We start from the raw sequence: 21688 nt of genomic DNA on the forward strand, positions 1-21688 counted from the left end.
CGACTAAAGCGACTTAGCAGCAGCAGCAGCAGCAGCAGCAGATATGCAGATGACACCACCCTTATGACAGAAAGTGAAAAAGAACTAGAGTCTCTTGATGAAAGTGAAAGAGGAGAGTGAAAAAGTTGGCTTAAAAGTCAACATTCAGAAAACTAAGATCATGGCATCTGGTCCCATCACTTTATGGCCAATAGACAGGAAAACAGTGGAAACAGTGTCAGACTTTATTTTTCTGGGCTCCAAAATCACTGCAAATGGTGACTGTAGCCATGAAATTAAAAGACGCTTACTCCTTGGAAGGAAAGTTATGACCAACCTAGATAGCATATTCAAAAGCAGAGACATTACTTTGCCAACAAAGGTCCGTCTAGTCAAGGCTATGGTTTTTCCAGTGGTCATGAGTTGGACTCATGTGAGAGTTGGACTATACAGAAAGCTGAGTGCCAAAGAATTGATGCTTTTGAACTGTGGTGTTGGAGAAGACTCTTGAGAGTCCCCTGGACTGCAAGGAGATCCAACCAGTCCATCCTAAATGAGATTGGTCCTGGGTGTTCATTGGAAGGACTGATGTTGAAGCTGAAACTCCAATACTTTGGCCACCTGATGCAAAGAGCTGACTCACTTGAAAAGACCCTGATGCTGGGAAAGATTGAGGGCAGGAGGAGAAGGGGATGACAGAGGATGAGATGGCTGGATGGCATCACCGACTTGATGGACATGGGTTTGGGTGAACTCCGGGAGTTGGTGATAGACAGAAGCCTGGCGTGCTGTGGTTCATGGGGTCACAGAGAGTCGGACAAGACTGAGCGACTGAACTGAACTGAAGTGAGGGAAACAGAGACTCTTGAAAGGCACAAAGAAAACCTTGGGGCAACAGGACTCAGGGGAAAGGAGCAGTGACCCAACAAGAGACGGAGCCAGACTTGTCTGTGAGTGTGTGGGAGTCTCCTGCAGAGGTGTAGGTTGATAGTAGCCTGCCACAGGGTCAAGGGCACTGGCAGCAGCAGTCCTGCTAGGTACGGTGTGTTGGCATAAGTCCTCTTGGAGGAGGTTGACATTAGCACTACCACAGAAAATGCAGACGCCAGGATGGGTCCATCTCAGGCCAAACTACAGGGAGGGAGCTCAACCCCACTCATGAACAGAAAATTGGATTAAAGATTTACTGGGCAGCATTCTGCCCACCAAAGCAAGACCCAGTTATCCTCACAGCTATTCCCTTCCATCAGAAGCTTGCACAGGCCTCTTATCCTCATCCATCAGAGGGTAGACAGAAGCAGCAAGAACTGCAATACCATGACCTCCAGAATGAAAACCACAATCACAGAAAGCTAACCAAATGATAACATCAATTACAGCCTTGTAACTCAATGTAACTCAATGAAACTATGAGCCGTGCCATTCAGGGCCACCCAAGACAGATGGGTCATGGTGGAGAGTTCTGAGAAAATGAGGTCCACTGGAAAAGGGAATGTCAAACTACTTCATTTTTCTTGCTTTGAGAACACCATGAACACTATGAAATGGCAAAAAGACATAAAACTGGAAGATAAGCCCCCAGGTTGGTAGATGTCCAATATACTACTAGAGAAGAGTGAAGAAACGGCTCCAGAAAGAATGAAGAGGCTGAGCCAAAGTGGAAAAAATGCTCAGTTGTGGATGTATCTGGTGATGAAAGTAAAGTCCAATGCTATTAAGCACAATATTGCAGAAGAACCTGAATGTTAGGTCCATGAATTAAGGTAAAGTGGATGTGGTCAAACAGGAGATGGCAAGAGTGAACATCAACATTTTAGGAAGGAAATGCTGCTGCTAAGTCGCTTCAGTCGTGTCCAACTCTGTGCGACCCCAGAGATGGCAGCCCACCAGGCTCCCCCGTCCCTGGGATTCTCCAGGCAAGAACACTAGAGGGGTTGCCATTTCCTTCTCCAATGCATGAAAGTGAAAAGTGAAAGTGAAGTCACTCAGTCCTGTCCAACTCTTAGTGACCCCATGGACTACAGCCTACCAGGCTCCTCCATCCATGGGATTTTCCAGGCAAGAGTACTGGACTGGGGTTGCTACTGCCTTCTCCCTAGGAAGGGAATGGGTGAACTTAATTTAGATGACAATTAAATCTACTATTGTGGACATAATCCCTTAGAAGGAATGGAGTAGCACTCATAGTCAACAAGAGAGTCTGAAATGCAGTACTTGGGTGCAATCCCTAAGACGACAGAATGATCTAGGTTCAATTCCAAGGCAAACCATTCAACATCACAGTAATATAAGCCTATGCCCCCAAAAATAATGCCAAAGAAGTTGAAGCCAAACAGTTCTTTGAAGATCTACAAGACATTTTAGAACCAACACCAAAAAGAGATGTCTTTTTCATCACAGGGGATTGGAATGCAAAAGTAGGAAGTCAAGAAACACCTGGAGTAACAGGCAAGTTTAGCCTTGGAGTACAGAATGAAGCAGGGCAAAGACTAACAAAAGTTTTGCCAAGAAAACTCACTGATCATAGCAAACACCCTCTTCTAACAACACAAGAGACGGCTCTACATATGGACATCAATGGATGGTCAATACCTAAATCAGATTCATTATATTCCTTGCAGCCAAAGATGGAGCTCTACATAGTCAAGAAAAACAAGACTGGGAGCTGACTATGGCTCAGGTCATGAGCTCGTTATTGTAAAATTCAGACTTAAATTAAAGGGAGTAGGGAAAAACACTAGGCCATTCAGGTATGAACTAAATGAAATCCCTTGATTATACAGTGGAAATGACAAATAGATTCAAGGGATTAGATCTGATGGACAAAGTGCCTAACAAACTATGGATGGAGGTTCATAACGTTGTATAGGAAGTGGTGAACAAAACCATTCCAAAGAAAAGAAATGCAAGAGGGCAAAATGGTTGTCTGAGGAGGCCTTACAAATAGCTGAGAAAAGAAGAGAAGCAAAAAGTAAAGGAGAAAGGGAAAGATATACCCAAGTGAATGCAAAGTTCAAAGAATAGCAAGGAGAGATAAGAAAGCCTTCTTAAGTGAACAATGCAAAGAAATAGAGGGAAACAATAAAATGGAAAAGACTAGCAACTTCTTCAAGAAAATTAGAGATACTGAGGGAACATTTCATGCAAAGATGGGCACAATAAGGGACAGAAACAAGTATCTAAGAGAAGCAGAAGAGATTAAGAAGAGATATCAAGGACAAAGAAGAACTATACAAAAAAGATCTTAATGATCCAGATAACCATGAAGGTATCCTCACAAACCTAGAGCCAAACATCCTGGAGTTGAAGTCAAGTGGACCTTAGGAAGCATTACTACAAAAAAAAACTAGTGGCGATGATATTATTTCAGCTGAGATATTTAAAATCCTAAAAGATGATGCAGTTAAAGTGCTACACTCAATATGCCATCAAATTTGGAAAAGTCAGCAGTGGCCACAGGACTGGAAAAGGTCAGTTTTCATTCCAATCCCAAAGAAGAGCAATGCCAAAGAATATTCAAACTACTGTACAATTGCCCTCATCTCACATGCTACCAAGGTCATGCTCAACATCTTTCAAGCTAGGGTTCAACAATATGTGAACTGAGAACTCCCAGATGTACAAGCTGGATTTAGAAAAGGCAGAGGAACCAGAAACCAAACTGTCAACATCCACTAGATCAGAGAAAAAGCAAGAGAATTTCAGGAAAACATCTACTTCTGCTTCATTGACCATGCTAAAGCCTTTGACTGTATGGATCACAACAAACTGTGGACATTTCTTAAAGAGAGATGGGAATACCAGACCAACCTATCTGTCTCCTGAGAAACCTGTATGCAGGTCAAGAAGCAACAGGTAGAACTGGGCATGGAACAATGGACTGATTCAAATTGGGAAAGGAGAATGTCAAGGCTGTATACTGTCACCCTGCTTATTTAACTTTTATGCAGAATACATCATGTAAAATGCCAGGCTGGATGACTCACAAGCTGGAATCAAGATGGCTGGGAGAAATATCAACAACATCAGATATGCAGATGATACCACCCTAATGGCAGAAAGCGAAGAGGTACTAAAGAGCCTCTTGATGAAAGTGAAAGAGGACAGTGAAAAAGCTGGCTTAAACTTAACATTAAAAAAAAACTAGGATCATGGCATCTGGCCCCATCACTTTATGGCAAATAGATGGGGGAGAAAATGGAAATAGTGATGGACTTTATTTTCTTGGACTCCAAAATCACTGCAGACGGTTGATTGCAGCCAGGAAATTAAAAGATGCTTGCTCCTTGGAATAAAAGCTATGACAAACTTAGTGTATTAAAAAGCAGAGACATCAATTTGCCAACAAATGTCTGTATAGCCAAAGCTATGGTTTTTTCCAGTAGTCATATTTGGAAGTGAGAGTTGAACCATAAAGAGCACTGAGCACCAAAGAACTGATGCTTTCAAACTGTGGTGCTGGAGAAGACTCTTGAGAGTCCCTTGGAGAGTAAGGAGATCAAACCAGTCAACCCTAGAGGAAATCAACCCTGAATATTTATTGGAAGGACTGATGCTGAAGCTGAAGCTCCAATAATTTGGCTACCTGATGCAAAGAACCAACACACTGGAAAAGACTGTGATGCTGGGAAAGACCGAAGAAAGGAGGAGAAGGGGGCAAAAGAGGATGAGATTGTTGGATGACATCACTGACTCAATAGACAAGAGTTTGAGCCAAACTCCAGGAGATAGTAAAGCACAGGGGAGGATAGCATGCTGCAGTTCATGGGCTCACAAACAGCCAGACACAACTTAGTGACTGAACAACACCACCAACAGTACATGGAAGCAACCTAGATATCCATCACCAGATGAATCAAGAAAGATGATGTGATATATACACAATGGAATATTAGTCAGCCTAAAGAGGAACAAATTTTATACAGTTGTAATGAGGTGAATGTGGAGAAGGCAATGGTACCCCACTCCAGGGATGGAGGAGCCTTGTAGGCTATAGTCCATGGGGTCGCTAAGAGTCGGACACGACTGAGCGACTTCACTTTCACTCTTCATATTCATGCATTGGAGAAGGAAATGGCAACCCACTCCAGTGTTCTTGCCTGGAGAATCCCAGGGACGGGGGAGCCTGGTGGGCTGCCATCTATGGGGTCGCACAGAGTCAGACACGACTGAAGCAACTTAGCAGCAGCGGCAGCAGTGAGGTGAATGAACCTAGAGCCTGTTATACAGAATGAAATACATCTGAAACATAAAAACAAATAATGCATCTATATGGTTTCTAGAAAAATAGTACAGTTCTACTACACAGAAGTAAAGAACGGACTCATGGACACAGTGGGGGAAGGAGAGAGAAGGTCGAAGTGAGGAAGTAGAATCGCCATCTGTACACTATCATGTGTAAAATATACAGCTAGTGTGAAGCTTCTATTTAACACAGGGAGCCCAGCCTGGCACTCTGTGACAAACTAGAGATGTGAGATGGGAGTGAGGAGGGAGGCTCAAGAGGCAGAGGATATATATATATAAAATTATGGCTGATTCATGTTGTTCTACAGCAGAAATCAACACTACACTGTAAACCAAGTTGCTGTTGAGTTGTTCAGTTGCTAAGTTGTGTCCAACTCTTTGCGACCTCATGGACTGTAGAATGTCAGACTCCTCTGTCCTCCACTATCTTCCAGAGTTTGCTCAAATTCATGTCCATTGAGTCAGGGATGCTGTCTCATCTCCAACCATCTCATCCTCTGATGCCTCCTTCTCCTCTTCCCTTCAGTCGTTTCTAGCACTGAGCACCAAAGAACTGATGCTTTCAAACTTTAGTGCTAGAGAAGATTTTTCCAATGAGTTGGCTCTTCACATCAGGTGGCCAAATTATTGGAGCTTCAGCAACAGTACTTCCAATGAATATTCAGAGTTGATTTCCTTTAGGACTGACTAATTTGATCTCCTTGCACTCCAAGGGACTCTCAAGAGTCTTCTCCAGCACCACAAGCCTAAATCAATTCTTCAGTGCTCAGCCTTCTATACAGCCCAACTCTCACATTCGTACATGACTACTGGAAAAACCATAGCTTTGAGTATACAGACCTTTTCTGGCAAACTGATGTCTCTGCTTTTTAATATGCTGTCTAGGTTTGTCATAGGTTTCTTTCCAAGGAGCAAGCGTCTTTTAATTTCATGGCTGCAGTCAGCATCTGCAGTGATTTTTGGAGCCCAAGAAAAGAAAATCTGTCACTGCTTCCACTGTTTCCCCTTCCATTTGCCATGAAGTGATGGGACTGGAGGCTATGATTTTAGTTTTTTGAATGTTGAGTTTCAAGCCAGCTTTTTCACCCTCCACTTTCACCCTTACCATGAGTCTCTTTAGTTCCTCTTCACTTTCTACCATTAGAGTGGTATTGTCTGCATATCTGAGGTTGTTGATATTTCTGGCAATGTTGATTGCAGCTTGGGATTCACCCAGCCTGGAGTTCTTAATGGCTTGGATAACCACAATGGTGTGGTCATTAACCTAGAGCAGGACATCCTGGACTATGAAGTCAAGTGGGCCTTTGGAAGCATTACTACAAACAAAGCTAGTGGAGGTGACAGAATTCCAGCTGAACTATTTCAAATCCTAAAAAATGATGCTGTTAAAGTACTGCACCTAGTATATCAGCAAATTTGGAAATCTCAGCAGTGGCCACAGAACTGGAAAAGGTGTTGTCATTCCCATCCCAAAGAAGAGCAGTGCCAAAGAATGTTCAAACTAACATATAGCTGCACTCATTTCATGTGGTAACAAGGTCATGTTCAAAATCCTTCAAGCTAGGCTTAAGCAAGATGTGATGCTAAATCCAGCCTGTACATCTGTATTTTCTCAGTTCACGTATTGCTGAAGCCTAGCTTGGAGAATAACCGCTTTACAATATAGTGTTGGCTTCTGCCATACAACAACATGAAAGCAGCTGTATGTATACATATGTCCTCACCCTCTTGAACCTCCCCTCCACGCCCCCATCCCATCCAACCTCTCTAGGTTATCACAGACTACTGCATTGAGCTTCCAAAGTTATACAGCAACTTCCCATTAGCTTTCTATTTTACATATGGTGATGTATATGTTTCAATGCTATTCTCTCGATTTGTCCCTTCCTCCCCTTCCCTCACTGTGTCCTAAATCTGTTCTCTAAGTCTACATTTCAATTCCTGCCTGGCAAATAAATTCATCAGTAGCAGTTTTCTAGATTTCATATATATATGTTAAGGTATATTTTTTACTTTCTCACTTATTTCACTCTGTATAACAAGCTCCAGGTCCATCCACCTCACAAGAACTGACTTAAATGTGTTCCTTTTTATGGCTGAGTAGTATCCCATTGCACATATGTATCACAACTTCTTTCTGCATTCATTTGTCAGTGGACATTTAGGCTGCTTCAGCGTCCTAGCTATTGTAAATAGTGCTGCATTGAACACTGGGATGGGCAGAAGACCTAAACAGACATTTCTCCAAAGAAGACATACAGATGGCCAATGACACCATGATAAGATGCTCAAGACAGCTCATTACTAGAGAAATGAAAATCAGAACTAAAATAAGTATCACTTCACACCAGTCAGAATGGCCATCATCGAAAAATCCCCAAACAATAAATGCAGGAGAGGGTGTGGAGAAAAAGTAACCCTCTTGCACTGCTGGTGGGAATGCAAACTGCTACAGCCACGATGGAGAATAGTATGGAGAGTCCCTAAAAAAACTAGGAATAAAATTACCATATATCTGCTGCTGCTAAGTCACTTCAGTGGTGTCCGACTCTGTGTGACCCCATAGACGGCAGCCCACCAGGCTCCCCCGTCCCTGGGATTCTCCAGGCAAGAATACTGGAGTGGGTTGCCATTTCCTTCTCCAATGCATGAAAGTGAAAAGTAAAGTGAAGTCGCTCAGTTGTGTCCGACTCTTAGCGACCCCATGGACTGCAGCCCACCAGGCTCCTCTGTCCATGGGATTTTCCAGGCAAGAGTACTGGAATGGGTTGCCATTGCCGTCTCCATCCATATATCTAGCAATCCCACTACTGGGCACATATCCTGAGAAAATCATAACTGAAAAAGACCTTTATTATATGGTTCTGAATATTCTTCCTTCTTAATCTCTTCTACTTCTGTTAGGTCCTTACCATACCTGTCCTTTATTATGCCCATTTTTGCATGAAATGTTTCCTTGATGGCTCCAATTTTCTTTAGAGACCTCTAGTCTTCCCCATTTTATTGTTTTTCTCTATTTCTTTGCATTGTTCATTTAAGAAGATGTCCTTATCTCTCCTTGCTATTCTCTGGAACTGTAAATTCAGCTGGATATATCTTTCCCTTTTTCCCTTGCCTTTTGCTTCTCTTTCCTCAGCTATTTGTAAAGCCTCCTCAAATACCACTTTGCCTTCTTATATTTTTTTCTTTGGGATAGTTTTGGTCACTGTAACACTGTACAATTTTATGAACCTCTGTCCACAGTTCTTCAGGTATTCTGTCTACTAAATCTAATCCCCTGAATCTATTCATCACCTCCATTGTATAATCATAAGGAATTTGATTTAGGTCATACCTGAATGGCCTAGTGGTTTTCTCTAATTCCTTCAATTTGAGCCTGAACTTTACAATAAGGAGCTGATGATCTGAGCCACAGTCAGCTCCAGGTCTTATTTTAACTGACTGTATAGAGCTTCTCCACTTTTGCTGCAAAGGACATAATCAATCCGAAATCGGTACTGACCATCTGATGATGTCCATGTGTAGAGTCATCTCTTGCTCTTCCCCAGTAGCATACTAGACACCTTCTGACCTGGGAGGCTCATTTTTGGTGTTGTATCCTTTTGCCTTTTCATACTTTCCATGGGTTCTCCAGGCAAGAATACTGGTGGGCGTTGCCATTTCCTTTCCCAGTGGAACACATTTTGTCAGAACTTGTTATTATGACCTGTCCGTCTTGGGTGGCCCTGCATGGCCACCCATAGCTTCAGTGAGGTATGCAAGCCCCTTCTCCATGATAAGGCTGTGATCTATGATGAGATTATTAAAGCAGTTATCCTCCAATTTAAAAATATGTTAAAAAATAAATAGGAAAAAAACCAATATGCTATTGGCACAAAAACAGACATACAGATTAATGTAACAGGATAGAAAACCCAGAAATAAACCCAAACATTTATGGTCAATTAATCTACAACAAAGGAAGCAAGATTACACAATGGAGAAAACAGAGTCTCTTCTTCAACCAGTGGTACTGGGAAAACTGAACAGCTACATGTAAAATAATGAACTAACTATATAGAAAAATAAATGGATTAAAGTCCTAAATGGAGCGCTGGATAATATAAAAATCCTAGAACAAAATACAGGTGGAACACTCTTTGACATAAGTCGCAGCAACATTTTTCTGGAACTATCTCCTGCAGTAATTTAAATAAAAACAAAAATAAACAACTGGGACCTAAATTGAATGGAACAGCTTCTGCACAGCAAAGGAAACCATAAAAAAATGGAAGACAACCTACACACGGGGAGAAATATCTGCAAATGATGCTACCAACAAGGGATTACTCTCTAAAATACACAAACAGCTCATACAACTAAATAACAAAAGAAATCAAGTAACCCAATCAAAAACTGGGCAGAAGACTTAAATGGACCTTTCTCCAAAGAAGACATACAAATGGCTAACAGGCATATGAAAAGATGCTCAGTACCACTAATTATTAGAGAGATGCAAATCAAAAGTACAATGAGGTGTCACCTCACACCAGTCAGAATGGCCATCATCAAAACATTTACCAGTAACAAATGCTGGAGAGTGTGTGGAGAAAAGAAAACCCTCCTACACAGCTGGTGGGAATGTAAATTGGTGCAGTCAGAATGGAGAACATTATGGAAGGTCCTTAAAATAACTAAGAATTGAGTTACCATATGATTCAGCGATCCCACTCCTAAGTATATATCTGGAGAAAACCATACTTTGAAAATATCTGCACCCCAATATTTACCACAGCACTATTTATAATAACCATTCAATATCACGGTAATCCAAGTCTATGCCCCGACCAATAACACTGAAGAGGCTGAAGCTGAACAGTTCTATGAAGACCTACAAGACATTTTAGAACTAACACCCCAAAAAGATGTCCTTTTCATTATAAGGGACTGGAATGCAAAAGTAGGACGTCAAGAACCACCTGGAGTAACAGGTAAATTTGGCCTTGGAGTACAGAATGAAGCAGGGCAAAGAGTTTTGAGTAATAGAGTTTTGCCAAGAGAACGCACTGGTCATAACAAACACCCTCTTCCAACAACACAAGAGAAGACTCTACATGTGGACATCACCAGATGGCCAACACCGAAATCAGATTGATTATATTCTTTGCAACCAAAGATGGAGAAGATCTATACAGTCAGCAAAAACAAGACCGGGAGCTGACTATGGCTCAGATCATGAACTCCTTATTGCCAAATTCAGACTGAAATTGAAGAAAGTAGGGAAAACCACTAGACCATTCAGGTATGACCTAAATCAAATCCCTTATGATTATACAGTGGAAGTGAGAAATAGACTTAAGGGGCTAGATCTGATAGACAGACTGCCTGATGAACTATGGACAGAGGTTCGTGACTTTGTACAGGAGACAGGGATCAAGACCATCCCCAGGAAAAAGAAATGCAAAGAAGCAAAATGGCTGTCTGACGAGGCCTTACAAATAGCTGTGAAAAGAAGAGAAATTAAAAAGCAAAGGAGAAAAGGAAAGATATACCCATTTGAATGCAGAGTTCTAAAGAATAGCAAGGAGAGATAAGAAAGCCTTCCTCCGCGATCAGTGCAAAGAAATAGAGGAAAACAACAGAATGGGAAAGACTAGAGGTCTCTTCAAGAAAATTAGAGATACCAAGGGAACATTTCATGAAACATGGGCTCGATAAAGCACAGAAATGGTAAGGACCTAACAGGAGAAGATATTAAGAAGAGGTGGCAAGAATACACAGAAGAACTGGACAAAAAAGATCTTCACGACCCAGATAACCACGATGGTGTGATCACTCACCTAGAGCCAGACATCCTGGAATGTGAAGTCAAGTGGCCTTAGGACGCATCACTACAAACAAAGCTAGTGGAGGTGATGGAATTCCAGTTGAGCTCTTTCATATCCTAAAAGATGATGTTGTGAAAGCGCTGCACTCAATATGCCAGCGAATTTGGAAAACTCATCAGTGGCCACAGGACTGGAAAAGGTCAGTTTTCATTCCAATCCCAAAGAAAGGCAATGCCAAAGAATGCTCAGACTATTGCACTATTGCACTCATCTCACACACTAGTAAAGTGATTCTCAAAATTCTCCAAGCCAGGCTTCAGCAGTATGTGAGCCATGAACTTCCAGATGTTCAATACACAATGGAATATTACTCAGCCATTAAAAAGAATACATTTGAATCAGTTCTAATGAGGTGGATGAAACTGGAGCCTATTGTACAGAGTGAAGTAAGCCAGAAGGAAAAACATAAATACAGTATACTAACGCATATATATGGAATTTAGAAAGATGGTAACAATAACCTGGTGTACGAGACAGCTAAAGAGACACTGATGTATAGAACAGTCTTATGGACTCTGTGGGAGAGGGAGAGGGTGGGAAGATTTGGGAGAATGGCAATGAAACATATAAAATATCATGTAGGAAACGAGTTGCCAGTCCAGGTTCGATGCATGATGCTGGATGCTTGGGGCTGGTGCACTGGGACGGCCCAGAGGGATGGTATGGGGAGGGAGGAGGGAGGAGGGTTCGGGATGGGGAGCGCATGTATACCTGTGGAGGATTCATTTTGATATTTGGCAAAACTAATACAATTATGTAAAGTTTAAAAATAAAATAAAATTGGAAGAAAAAAATAAATAAATAAATAAAAAAAAAAAAAAAAAAAAAGAAATGAATATATCCTATTCAGAAAAAAAAAAAAAAAAAAAAAGAAAAGGCAGAGGAACCAGAGATCAAATTGCCAACATCCTTTAGATCATCGAGAAAGCAAGAGAGTTCCAGAAAAACATCTATTTCTGCTTTTTTGACTATGCCAAAGCCTTGGACTGTGTGGATCACAATAAACTGTGGAAAATTCTGAAAGAGATGGGAATACCAGACCACCTGACCTGCCTCTTGAGAAATCTATATGCAGGTCAGGAAGCAACAGTTAGAACTGGACATGGAACAACAGACTGGCTCCAAATAGGAAAAGGAGTACGTCAAGGCTGTATATTATCACCCTGTTTATTTAACTTATATGCAGAGTACATCATGAGAAACACTGGACTGGAAGAAGCACAAACTGGAATCAATATTGCTGGGAGAAATATCAATAACCTCAGATATGCAGATGACACCACCCTTATGGCAGAAAGTGAAAAAGAACTAAAGAGCCCCTTGATGAAAGTGAAAGAGGAGAGTGAAAAAGTTGGCTTAAAAGTCAACATTCAGAAAACGAAGATCATGGCATCTGGTCCCGTCACTTCATGGCAAATAGATGGGAAACAGTGGCTGACTTTATTTTTGGGGGCTTCAAAAATCACTGCAGATGGTGATTGCAGCTATGAAATTAAAAGACACTTATTCCTTGGAAGGGAAGTTATGACCAACCTAGACAGCATATTAAAAAGCAGAGACATTACTTTGTCAACAAAGGTCTGTCTAGTTAAGGCTATGGTTTTTCCAGTAGTCATGTATGGATGTGAGAGTGGAATTATAAAAAAAGCCGAGCACCGAAGAATTGATGCTTTTTAATTGTGGTGTTGGAGGAGACCCTTGAGAGTCCCTTGGACTGCAAGGAGATCCAACCAGTCCATCCTAAAGAAGATCAGTCCTGGCTGTTCATTGGAAGGACTGATGTTGAAGCTGAAACTCCAATACTTTGGCCACTTGATGTGAAGAGCTGACTCATTTTGAAAGACCCTGATGCTGGGAAAGATTGAGGGCAGGAGGACAAGGGGACGACAGAGGATGAGATGGTTGGATAGCATCACCAACTCAATGGACATGAGTTTGAGTAAACTCCAGGAGTTGGTAATGGACAGGGAGGCCTGGCATGCTGTGGTTCATGGGGTCATAAAGAGTCGGATACGACTGAGTGACTAAACCGAACTGAATGGATTTATAATAGCCAAGACACAGAAACAACTTAAATGTTCTTCCACAGTAAAATGGATAAAGAAGATATACATATACACAAAAGCAGACATACATGAATACATACAATGGAATAATGTTCAGCCACAAAAAAGAAATTATGCCATTTGCAAAACATGGATGAATCCAGAGATTATCATATTAAGTGAAGTAAGGCATAAAGAGAATGGGACAAATACAGGATATCATTTATATGTAGAATCTAAAAAGATACCAATGAACTTATTTGCAAAAGAGAAATAAACTCAAAGACATAGAAAACAATTTATGGTTACCAAACAGAAAAAGGATGGAGGGATAAAATAGGAGTTTGGGATTAACATATGGACATCACTATATATAAAATAGATAACCAACAAGGACTGACTGTATAGCACAGGAAACTATACTCATTATCTTGTATTAACCTTTAATGGGAAAGAATCTCAAAAAGAATATATACACTGTATATATATATATACATGTGTGTGTGTTTGTGTACAAATATGTGTCTGTATATTTGTATAACTGAATCATTTTGCTATACACCTGAAACTAACACAACATTGTAAATCAACTATATTTAAATAAATATTTTTAAAATGCCCAAACAATTCACCAGTTAAAAAATAAAAATAAAAAGCATGAGCAGAGAAAAAATACAAAAAACTAGGAAAATTGTACAATTTATATTGTCATAAAATGGCTATAAAGCTATGCTGGATATAGTAATTAAAAATTAGCACATCAACAGGAAAATGTTTAAGAAATAAACAGTTCAATAAAAAAGAAATATAGATGAATTACAAACAAAAAAGATGTTCTACTTCACTTATGAGAAGAAGAAAGCTTGTAAAACTAAATTTTAGTTATCATTTTTTAATCACATTTGTAGAAATGCAAAAAGTTTGATGACATACTCTATTTGTAAGGTCATAGAGAAGAAACACACACTCTTAGACTGCTGGCTCTTACCTAGGGTACCTCCAGAATCCCACTACTTCTTGTAAGTAACTCTCTCACGATCATCATCCCTGCTAGGATTACAGAAATAGCTTCCTATATTGTTCCTGCTTTCACTACTACACCACTAGAGCTTATCTTCAAAACACAGACTTTTCTTTTAAACTGTAAAAACTGTAAGTCAGAACTATGATTTTGACTCAAAAGAATAAAAATGAAAACCTTGGGACTTTCCTGGAGACTCAGTGGTTAAGATTTCACCTTTCAACACAGGGGGTGTGGGTTCCATCTCTGGTCAGGGAGCAAAGACCCCACATGCCTCATGGCTAAAAACCCAAAACACAAAACAGAAGCAATACTGTAAGAAATTTAATAAAGACTTGAAAAAAGTGGTCCACATTAAAAAAAAAAAAAAAAAACCTTAAAAAAAAAAAGAAAACCCTCTGAATCCCCCAGTGAGAGAGATAATGTGCTCATGAATTGGAAGACTCATTTTGAAGAAGATGCCAATTCTCCTCAAATTGAGCTATATTACAGATTCTATAGAGTTAGTGCAGTCAAAATCAAAATCTCAGCAGGTTTTCCTGAGATCAACAAGCTGATTTTCAAAACTTTCTATAGAGAAGCAAAGAACTTTGAATCTCTAAAACACTCTTTAAAAAAGTAGGAAGACACATGTTATTTATTTCAACAGTTACTGTAAAGAGACACTCATAAAGAAAATGTGGTATTAGCAAAAGGATTTAAGATCATCAGAAATGAACAGAGTCCACAAAGATATAAAAAGTAGACTTGTGGTTCCCAAGTGGGAGCAGAGGCAGGGGAGGGAAGGACTGGGAGTTTGGGATTAACAGATGCAAACTATTATATATATGATGGATAAACAACAAGGTCTTACTGTGTAGCACAGGGAACTATATTCTATATCCTGTGATAAACTATAATGGAACAGAATATAAAAAAGAATGTACTAAATATATATATATATATACACACACACATATATATATATTCAACTTAGTCAATTTGTCATGCAGCAGAAATCTGTAAATCAACTATACTTCAATAAAAATATTTAGAAAATAAAAAAAGAAGTAAACAGAATCCAGAAACAGATCTATACGTAGGATTCTAGTTGATTTCCCTCAGAAATGCTAATGCAATTCAATGGAGAAAGCATATTCTTGTCAACAAAGGGTGCTGACAGGAACGTACCCAAAGGTAAAAATCACAAACAAGGCAAGTGTATGTTCTTCTACTCACAATATTTAGATTCCACTGCTAGCACAGAATACTAAGACCCTCAGACACAGAAATTCTTAGCTTTAGATTGGGCCTAATAGAACATACTTTGTCCTTTCCTGACTGGCAACAATTATACTAAATAAAATTTTAAAGCTGATCAAAAAGGATATTGCTGATAAAAGAAACAAATACTTAGAAATCCTAAGAGAATACTATAAACAAGCTCATATAAATACATTTAAATAAAAATGAACAATTTTCTATGAAAATGTAATGATGAAAGAAAAAATTACAAATCCACCACAGACTTATGACCAATAAATACTGAAAATCTTCATGCAAAAAGTCTTCATAAGGCCCTAATTCATAGGTGAGCTTTACAAAACCTACACATAAACACAATTTTCTCATCTAAAATATTATTAAAGGAGCAGGAAAATGTCCCATTTCCTTTCATGAGATTATGACCATGCCATGATACCATAATTGGACACAGAAACAAGAAAGTATGTGTAATTCAATTTGTGAATACAAAAATAAACATCCTAAATACAGTACTAGCAAAAAGTCCTAGGAAAACATGTAAGAAGCAACTTACCAAACTTATTAGCAATTAAGGTCTACATAGGGATTTTAGTACACTGTTGTTACTGCTGCTAAGTCGCTTCAGTCGTGTCCGACTCTGTGCGACCCCACAGACAGCAGCCCATCAGGCTCCCCCGTCCCTGGGATTCTCCAGGCAAAAACACGAGTGGATTGCCATTTCCTTCTCCAATGCATGAAAGTGAAGTCACTCAGTCGTGTCCGACTCTTAGCGACCCCATGGGCTGCAGCCTACCAGGCTCCTCCATCCATGGGATGGTCCAGGCAAGAGTACTGGAGTGGGTTGCCATTGCCTTCTCCATCTAGTACACTTGAAAATCTATTATATTGTTTACAGTATTTATAAAGGAAATAAGCTATAGTTTTTCTCCAAAAGATAACAAAATGTGTGTGTGTGTGTGTGTGTGTGTGTGTGTTAGTTATTCAGTTGTATCTAACTCTTTGCAATCCCATGGACTGTAGCCTGCCAGGATACTATGTCCATGGAATTCTCCAGGGAATAATACTGGAGTGGGTAGCCATTCCCTTCTCCAGGGGATCTTCTCAACCCAGGGATCAAACCAGGGATGAAACCTCCTGCATTTCAGGCAGGTTCTTTAATCAACATAATATGCATTCATGACTAATGTAAAATCTTAGCAAACTGGTTCCTGGAAGTAACCTATTTACCCTGACAAAGGTTACCTATCAAAGGCTGACAGCAAACATCACAGTGAATAGTAAGACAGTGTATATATTATCCCTCAAGATCGACTTGATCTATTTCTAGTTTTCCTTTTCCATTAATATATGTATGCTTCTTAGACTTATAAATCCAATACAATGCAGAATGGAGAAAGAATAAAGAGCTCACCTGAATTATGTTCATTTTCTGCTTTTGGGAGAGTAGAGAATTGTGGTTCAGCTGAGAGGACAGAAAGAAGATGGATGTCATGAGATTTAACCTGTTGTATAGCTCTCAGATTCACCTCCCCAAATCTCAGCACCCCAATTGGGGATCATCTTCCTTATTTTCCTCATCTTCCTCTGGGCCTTGAAAGGGCATGAGAGGGATCATGTACAGGTGGCACCACCTCTCTTTGTATGACTCTGAGATGACCATGAGGATTACATCTGTGGTTTTTTACCAAGTGAATGTAAACTTTTCTCAACTGTTTAAAAATAATACATGTGTCCTTCTAACACAAATAAATAAAAACAAGAGATTAGTTTAATCAAATACACCAAAGAATAAGACACTATTCTTTCATTAAAACTAACTTAGCAGAAAAATACTCAGTATGAATCATTTATCTATTTTTCTTACTATTAATAATATTATTTACCCCCTGGTATAAAAAATCCACAGAAAGCCTAGATAGGATGCTATAAGGCAATAATTTTAAATTGTTTTAGCTGTGATGTATTTGTTAAAAGGCCTTTTTGATAAGATGCTTTTGGTGACTAACCTATGACAGCATCGAGTGCACTGTTCTCCTAATTCTGTCACAAACTGAGTTTCCCTGGACAAATTACTGAACCTTTCAGGTTCAATGTCTTTAAAGTTTTCAAGAGAGTTAAAATAGACGACCTTGGAAAGCCCTTCACATAGTATCATCCTGGGATCCTGTGAGGTCAGGATGTCACAAGTGTCACATGTGATGGACACATGTGACAGCAGCACAGCATCTGTAATAAGTGGGGCCATTCAAGGGGAGGAGAGACAGCATTTCCTCCCTCTGCTGGTTATTTCTTACCCCCAGCCCTTGTCCTTATAAGCTCTCCAACAAAATGTCTCTTCCTGAGTAGCCTGCCCCTGGACCACCTCAGCTCACTTTGCTCTTCTCAGCAATGGCCCAAACTCCCCAAGGTCAAGAGTTTGATGGCTTCTGGAGGTGGCATCTTCACCAAGACTGGCTCATTCTGAGCAGGGGGATTAAGAACAGCTTCTGATCTTGCAAATTTAGCATCTACTCCTTTCTAGGCCCAGTCTGTCTCTGCTAGGAGATTCTGGAGCGAGGTCTAAAGTCTTATGCATGCTCTCTTCCAGGTAAGACTCCCTTTTATAGAGACTCCCTGCTTCCAACCTCACAAGGATGGCTTTATTTCAAGGTAAGTGGGATGTGGATCTAAGAAACAAATTCATTTTAGGAGCAAACGCCTAATTCTTGGAATTTATTATAATACTACACGTAAAAGAGAGACTTCCTGACAATGCAGAAGAGGCCAGGGACCGCTGTCTGCCCCAAGTGACAGGAAGAGACAGTAGAATTCCCAGAACACATCTGACACATGGTAGGATTCCATCTACATTCACGTTCCTTGTATTTCTGGAAACTGGGGGCAGGCCACTATATTAAGGGCTGTGAAGGCTACAATGACGGTTTTAGGCTGGTGTGATATTTAGATAAGCCTGAGGTTGTAAGTAAAGCACACCTACTCTCCAATCTGAATTCCCTCACCACTAACTTATGACCTGAGCACATCGTTCCACCACCCCGAGCCTCCCCTTTTGTTAAAGTGGTTGTGAGGTTACATAAAGCCGTCCAGTGAAAAAGAATAAAGTGTCTTCCAACTATAATAGCACTGGAACTTATTCAGTGCTCATTATCTGGCACTTGTGTAAATACTTTGCAAGGGATGACTTAGGTCTAAGTTTCAAAACAACGCCATGAAACAGTCATCATTAGTATCATTTTCATGAGAAACTGGACTCTTATCCAGGTTCCTTCTGTAACCCTGCTTACAGGTGACAGACCTGGCATTTACCCAGGCTCTTCTGGCTCCGTAGCTAGGGTTCTCATTGCAGACCCATGGCCATCATCAGCGATATAAATTCACTCTCCTGTCGCCGACATGGGCTTTTCCCCCTGTTAAGCTGCAGGCGAGGCCAAATCCAAGGTCCCACACAACCAGGCCTAGACTGAACACCTGCTCTTAACCGGACCAACCCGACCTGCACCCTCGGAGCCCGAGGGCCCGGGTCACTCCTTACTGGCCTTCCCCAGGCTGAGGGCCCGCTCAGGCATGTACACCAGCGTTGGTGGGAGTGCGTGTCAAAGATTTTCCGCTCTCATCCCTAGGCACAAAGGCACCCCCTCCCAGCTGACCCCCCGCCCCCTCGCACTCTCACCCCAGGTGCGCACCCTTCACTTTCCGAGCAGAACCCCACGTAACGACACCGCTCCCCTAGAGTTCAGAGACGAGTGAGGAGGCGGGGCTACGGCTGCACACGCGCTGAAGAAGCCCAGAATGCTCTTCCCAGAGTGCCGCGCGGTGAAACAGACGGATTCAAGACTACATTTCCCATAGACCTCCGCGTCCACAGTTGTGGTCTCTCTGGAGGCTTTTATGCATTTTAGAAAGCAGTAGAGCAGTGTCTTAAAAGTAACCTGCCCAGAATCTCAAAGATCCTGAAGAGAACAGGTTAAATTTTAACTTAACTGCCAAATGCGACGGGTGGTCTTCTATTGGCTCCCGATTGAAATAGCAGTTTTTTCATAAAAGAGACAGTTTGGGAAACTTGAATATGTGTTCAGTTCAGTCTCTCAGTTGTGTCCTGACTCTTTGCGACCCCATGGACTGCAGCACGCCAAGCTTCCCTGTCCATCACCAACTCCAGGAGCTTGCTCAAACTCAAGTCCCTTGAATCAGTGATACCATCCAACCATCTCATCCTCTGTCCTCCCTTTCTCCTCCTGCCTTCAACCTTTCCCAGCACCAGGGTCTCTTCAAATGAGTCAGTTCTCTGCATCAGGTGGCCCAAGTATTGGAGCTTCAGCTTCAGCATAAGTCCTTCCAATGAATATTCAGGACTGATTTCCTTTATGATTGACTGGTTTTATCTCCTTGCAGTCCAAGGGACTCTCAAGAGTCTTCTTCAACACCTCAGTTCAAAATCATCAGTTCTTTGGTGCTCAGCTTTTTTATAATCCAACTCACATCCATACATGACTACTGGCAAAACCATAGCTTTAAGTATACCGACTTTTGTCAGTAAAGTAATGTCTCTGCTTTTTAATATGCTGTCTAGGTTGTTCACAGCTTTTCTTCCAAGGAGCAAGTATCTTTTAATATCATGGCTACAGTCACCATCTGCAGTGATTTTAGGGCCCAAGAAAATAAAGTCTCTTGCTGTTTCCATTGTTTGCCCATCCATGTGTCATGAAGTGATGGGATCTGATGCCAAGATCTTCATTTTTTGAGTGTTGACTTTTAACCCAGCTTTTTCACTCTCCTTTTTCACCTACATCAAGAGGCTCTTTAGTTCCTCTTCACTTTCTGCCAATAAGGGTGGTGTCATCTATGTATTTGAGTTTATTGATATTTTCTTCCAGCAATCTTGATTCCAGCTTGTAATTCATCCAGCCCAGCATTTCACATGATGTGCTCTGCCTATAAGTTTAATAAGCAGGGTGACAATGTACAACCTTGACATACGTACTCCTTTCCCAATTTGGAACCAGTCTGTTGTCTCATGTCTGGTTCTAACTGTTGCTTGGAGTCCTGCTTTAATACCTAACATTTATTCCATCACTATGTTTTTCACATTTTTTTAATACAAAGAAAAGAATAGGCATTCTTTTTTCATCAATGCTCCCATTAAAACTCAAGGTTGCCAAAAGAAGTCAAGACACATTTTGGGAATAAGGCAAATAAGACATTTGAACATTGAGCACAGCGATACTATAAAAGAAAGTATTTGAGACAAACAGAATTTATCTCAGGAAAGGGAAAAGAGGAATTTAAAAAATGATTAATGTATGAAAATGCACACAATCCAAAATAAGAAAATGATTATCAAGAAAAGCACTGGCAGTTCCATGGTTAAGACTCTGAGCTTCCTTGGTTTGGTTCTCTGGTCAGGTAACTAAGCTCCCACAACAGTGCGGCAAAAACAAAAAACACGTATTTCTCAGAGATGACTCTGCTGCCACCTTAAGTAAACATCCTGGTTTGTTTTTAACCAAATTAGGTACATATGAGAATAATATTATAAGGACATCTTTTAACTAAATTACATATATTGTGCTTGTTAACATCTGCAATATGTTACTATATTAACTAAATAAGAACTAATGTATTAATATATATTAATATTAACTAGATTCTAGTTAATATTAATATAAATCACTAGTAAATATTTGGAGACAGCAATGGCACCCCACTCCAGTACTCTTGCCTGGAAAATCCCATGGATGGAGGAGTCTGGTAGGCTGCAGTCCATGAGGTCTCTAAGAGTGGGACATGACTAAGCAACTTCACTTTGACTTTTCACTTTCATGCATTGGAAAAGGAAATGGCAATCCACTCTGGTATTCTTGCCTGGAGAATCCCAGGGAGGGGGGAGCCTGGTGGGCTGCTGTCTGTGTGGTCGCAGAGTCGAACATGACTGAAGTGACTTAGCAGTAGCAGTAGCAATAAATATTTACATATTTAAAGTTAATATATTAACTATATGTAATTTAATTAATATTAATAAGGTCAATATTAATTCACATCAAACATTTTTTCTATAACAATGATTTTTAAAGTTTGGTCCTATTCATAAGATGAAAAAAGGAATACAATCATCAAGAAGTTAGTGCAATTTACGTGAGCAGAGACATAAAGCTTCAGCAGCTTTCCTAGGAAATTCTCAGCCTGACCCGTGCTTGGAACACCCTGCCCCTGGTGCTCAGCCTCCTCAATTCCCTGCTGCCAGGGTGGACAGGGCTCTGGGCCAGCAGAGAGGGCAGTGGGAGCAT

The 21688-nt window shown here is 40.6% G+C and overlaps 1 protein-coding gene across 1 annotated transcript in view; it reads right to left on the reverse strand.

Moving 5' to 3' along the window:
* ZNF782 (zinc finger protein 782) overlaps window positions 1-19195 on the reverse strand; it is an 89281-nt gene extending 70086 nt beyond the window's left edge. The window contains exons 1-2 of the mRNA XM_070795128.1: window positions 19075-19195; window positions 16816-16866 (exon numbers count right to left, since the gene is read on the reverse strand). Of these exons, the coding sequence (XP_070651229.1) occupies window positions 16816-16830 (15 nt within the window). The 5' untranslated portion in view covers window positions 16831-16866; window positions 19075-19195. The remainder of the gene's footprint in view (window positions 1-16815; window positions 16867-19074) is intronic.
* Between the last annotated feature and the right edge of the window lie 2493 nt (window positions 19196-21688).

The sequence above is a fragment of the Bos indicus genome, chromosome 8, assembly GCF_029378745.1.
Source record: "Bos indicus isolate NIAB-ARS_2022 breed Sahiwal x Tharparkar chromosome 8, NIAB-ARS_B.indTharparkar_mat_pri_1.0, whole genome shotgun sequence".
NCBI lineage: Eukaryota > Metazoa > Chordata > Mammalia > Artiodactyla > Bovidae > Bos > Bos indicus.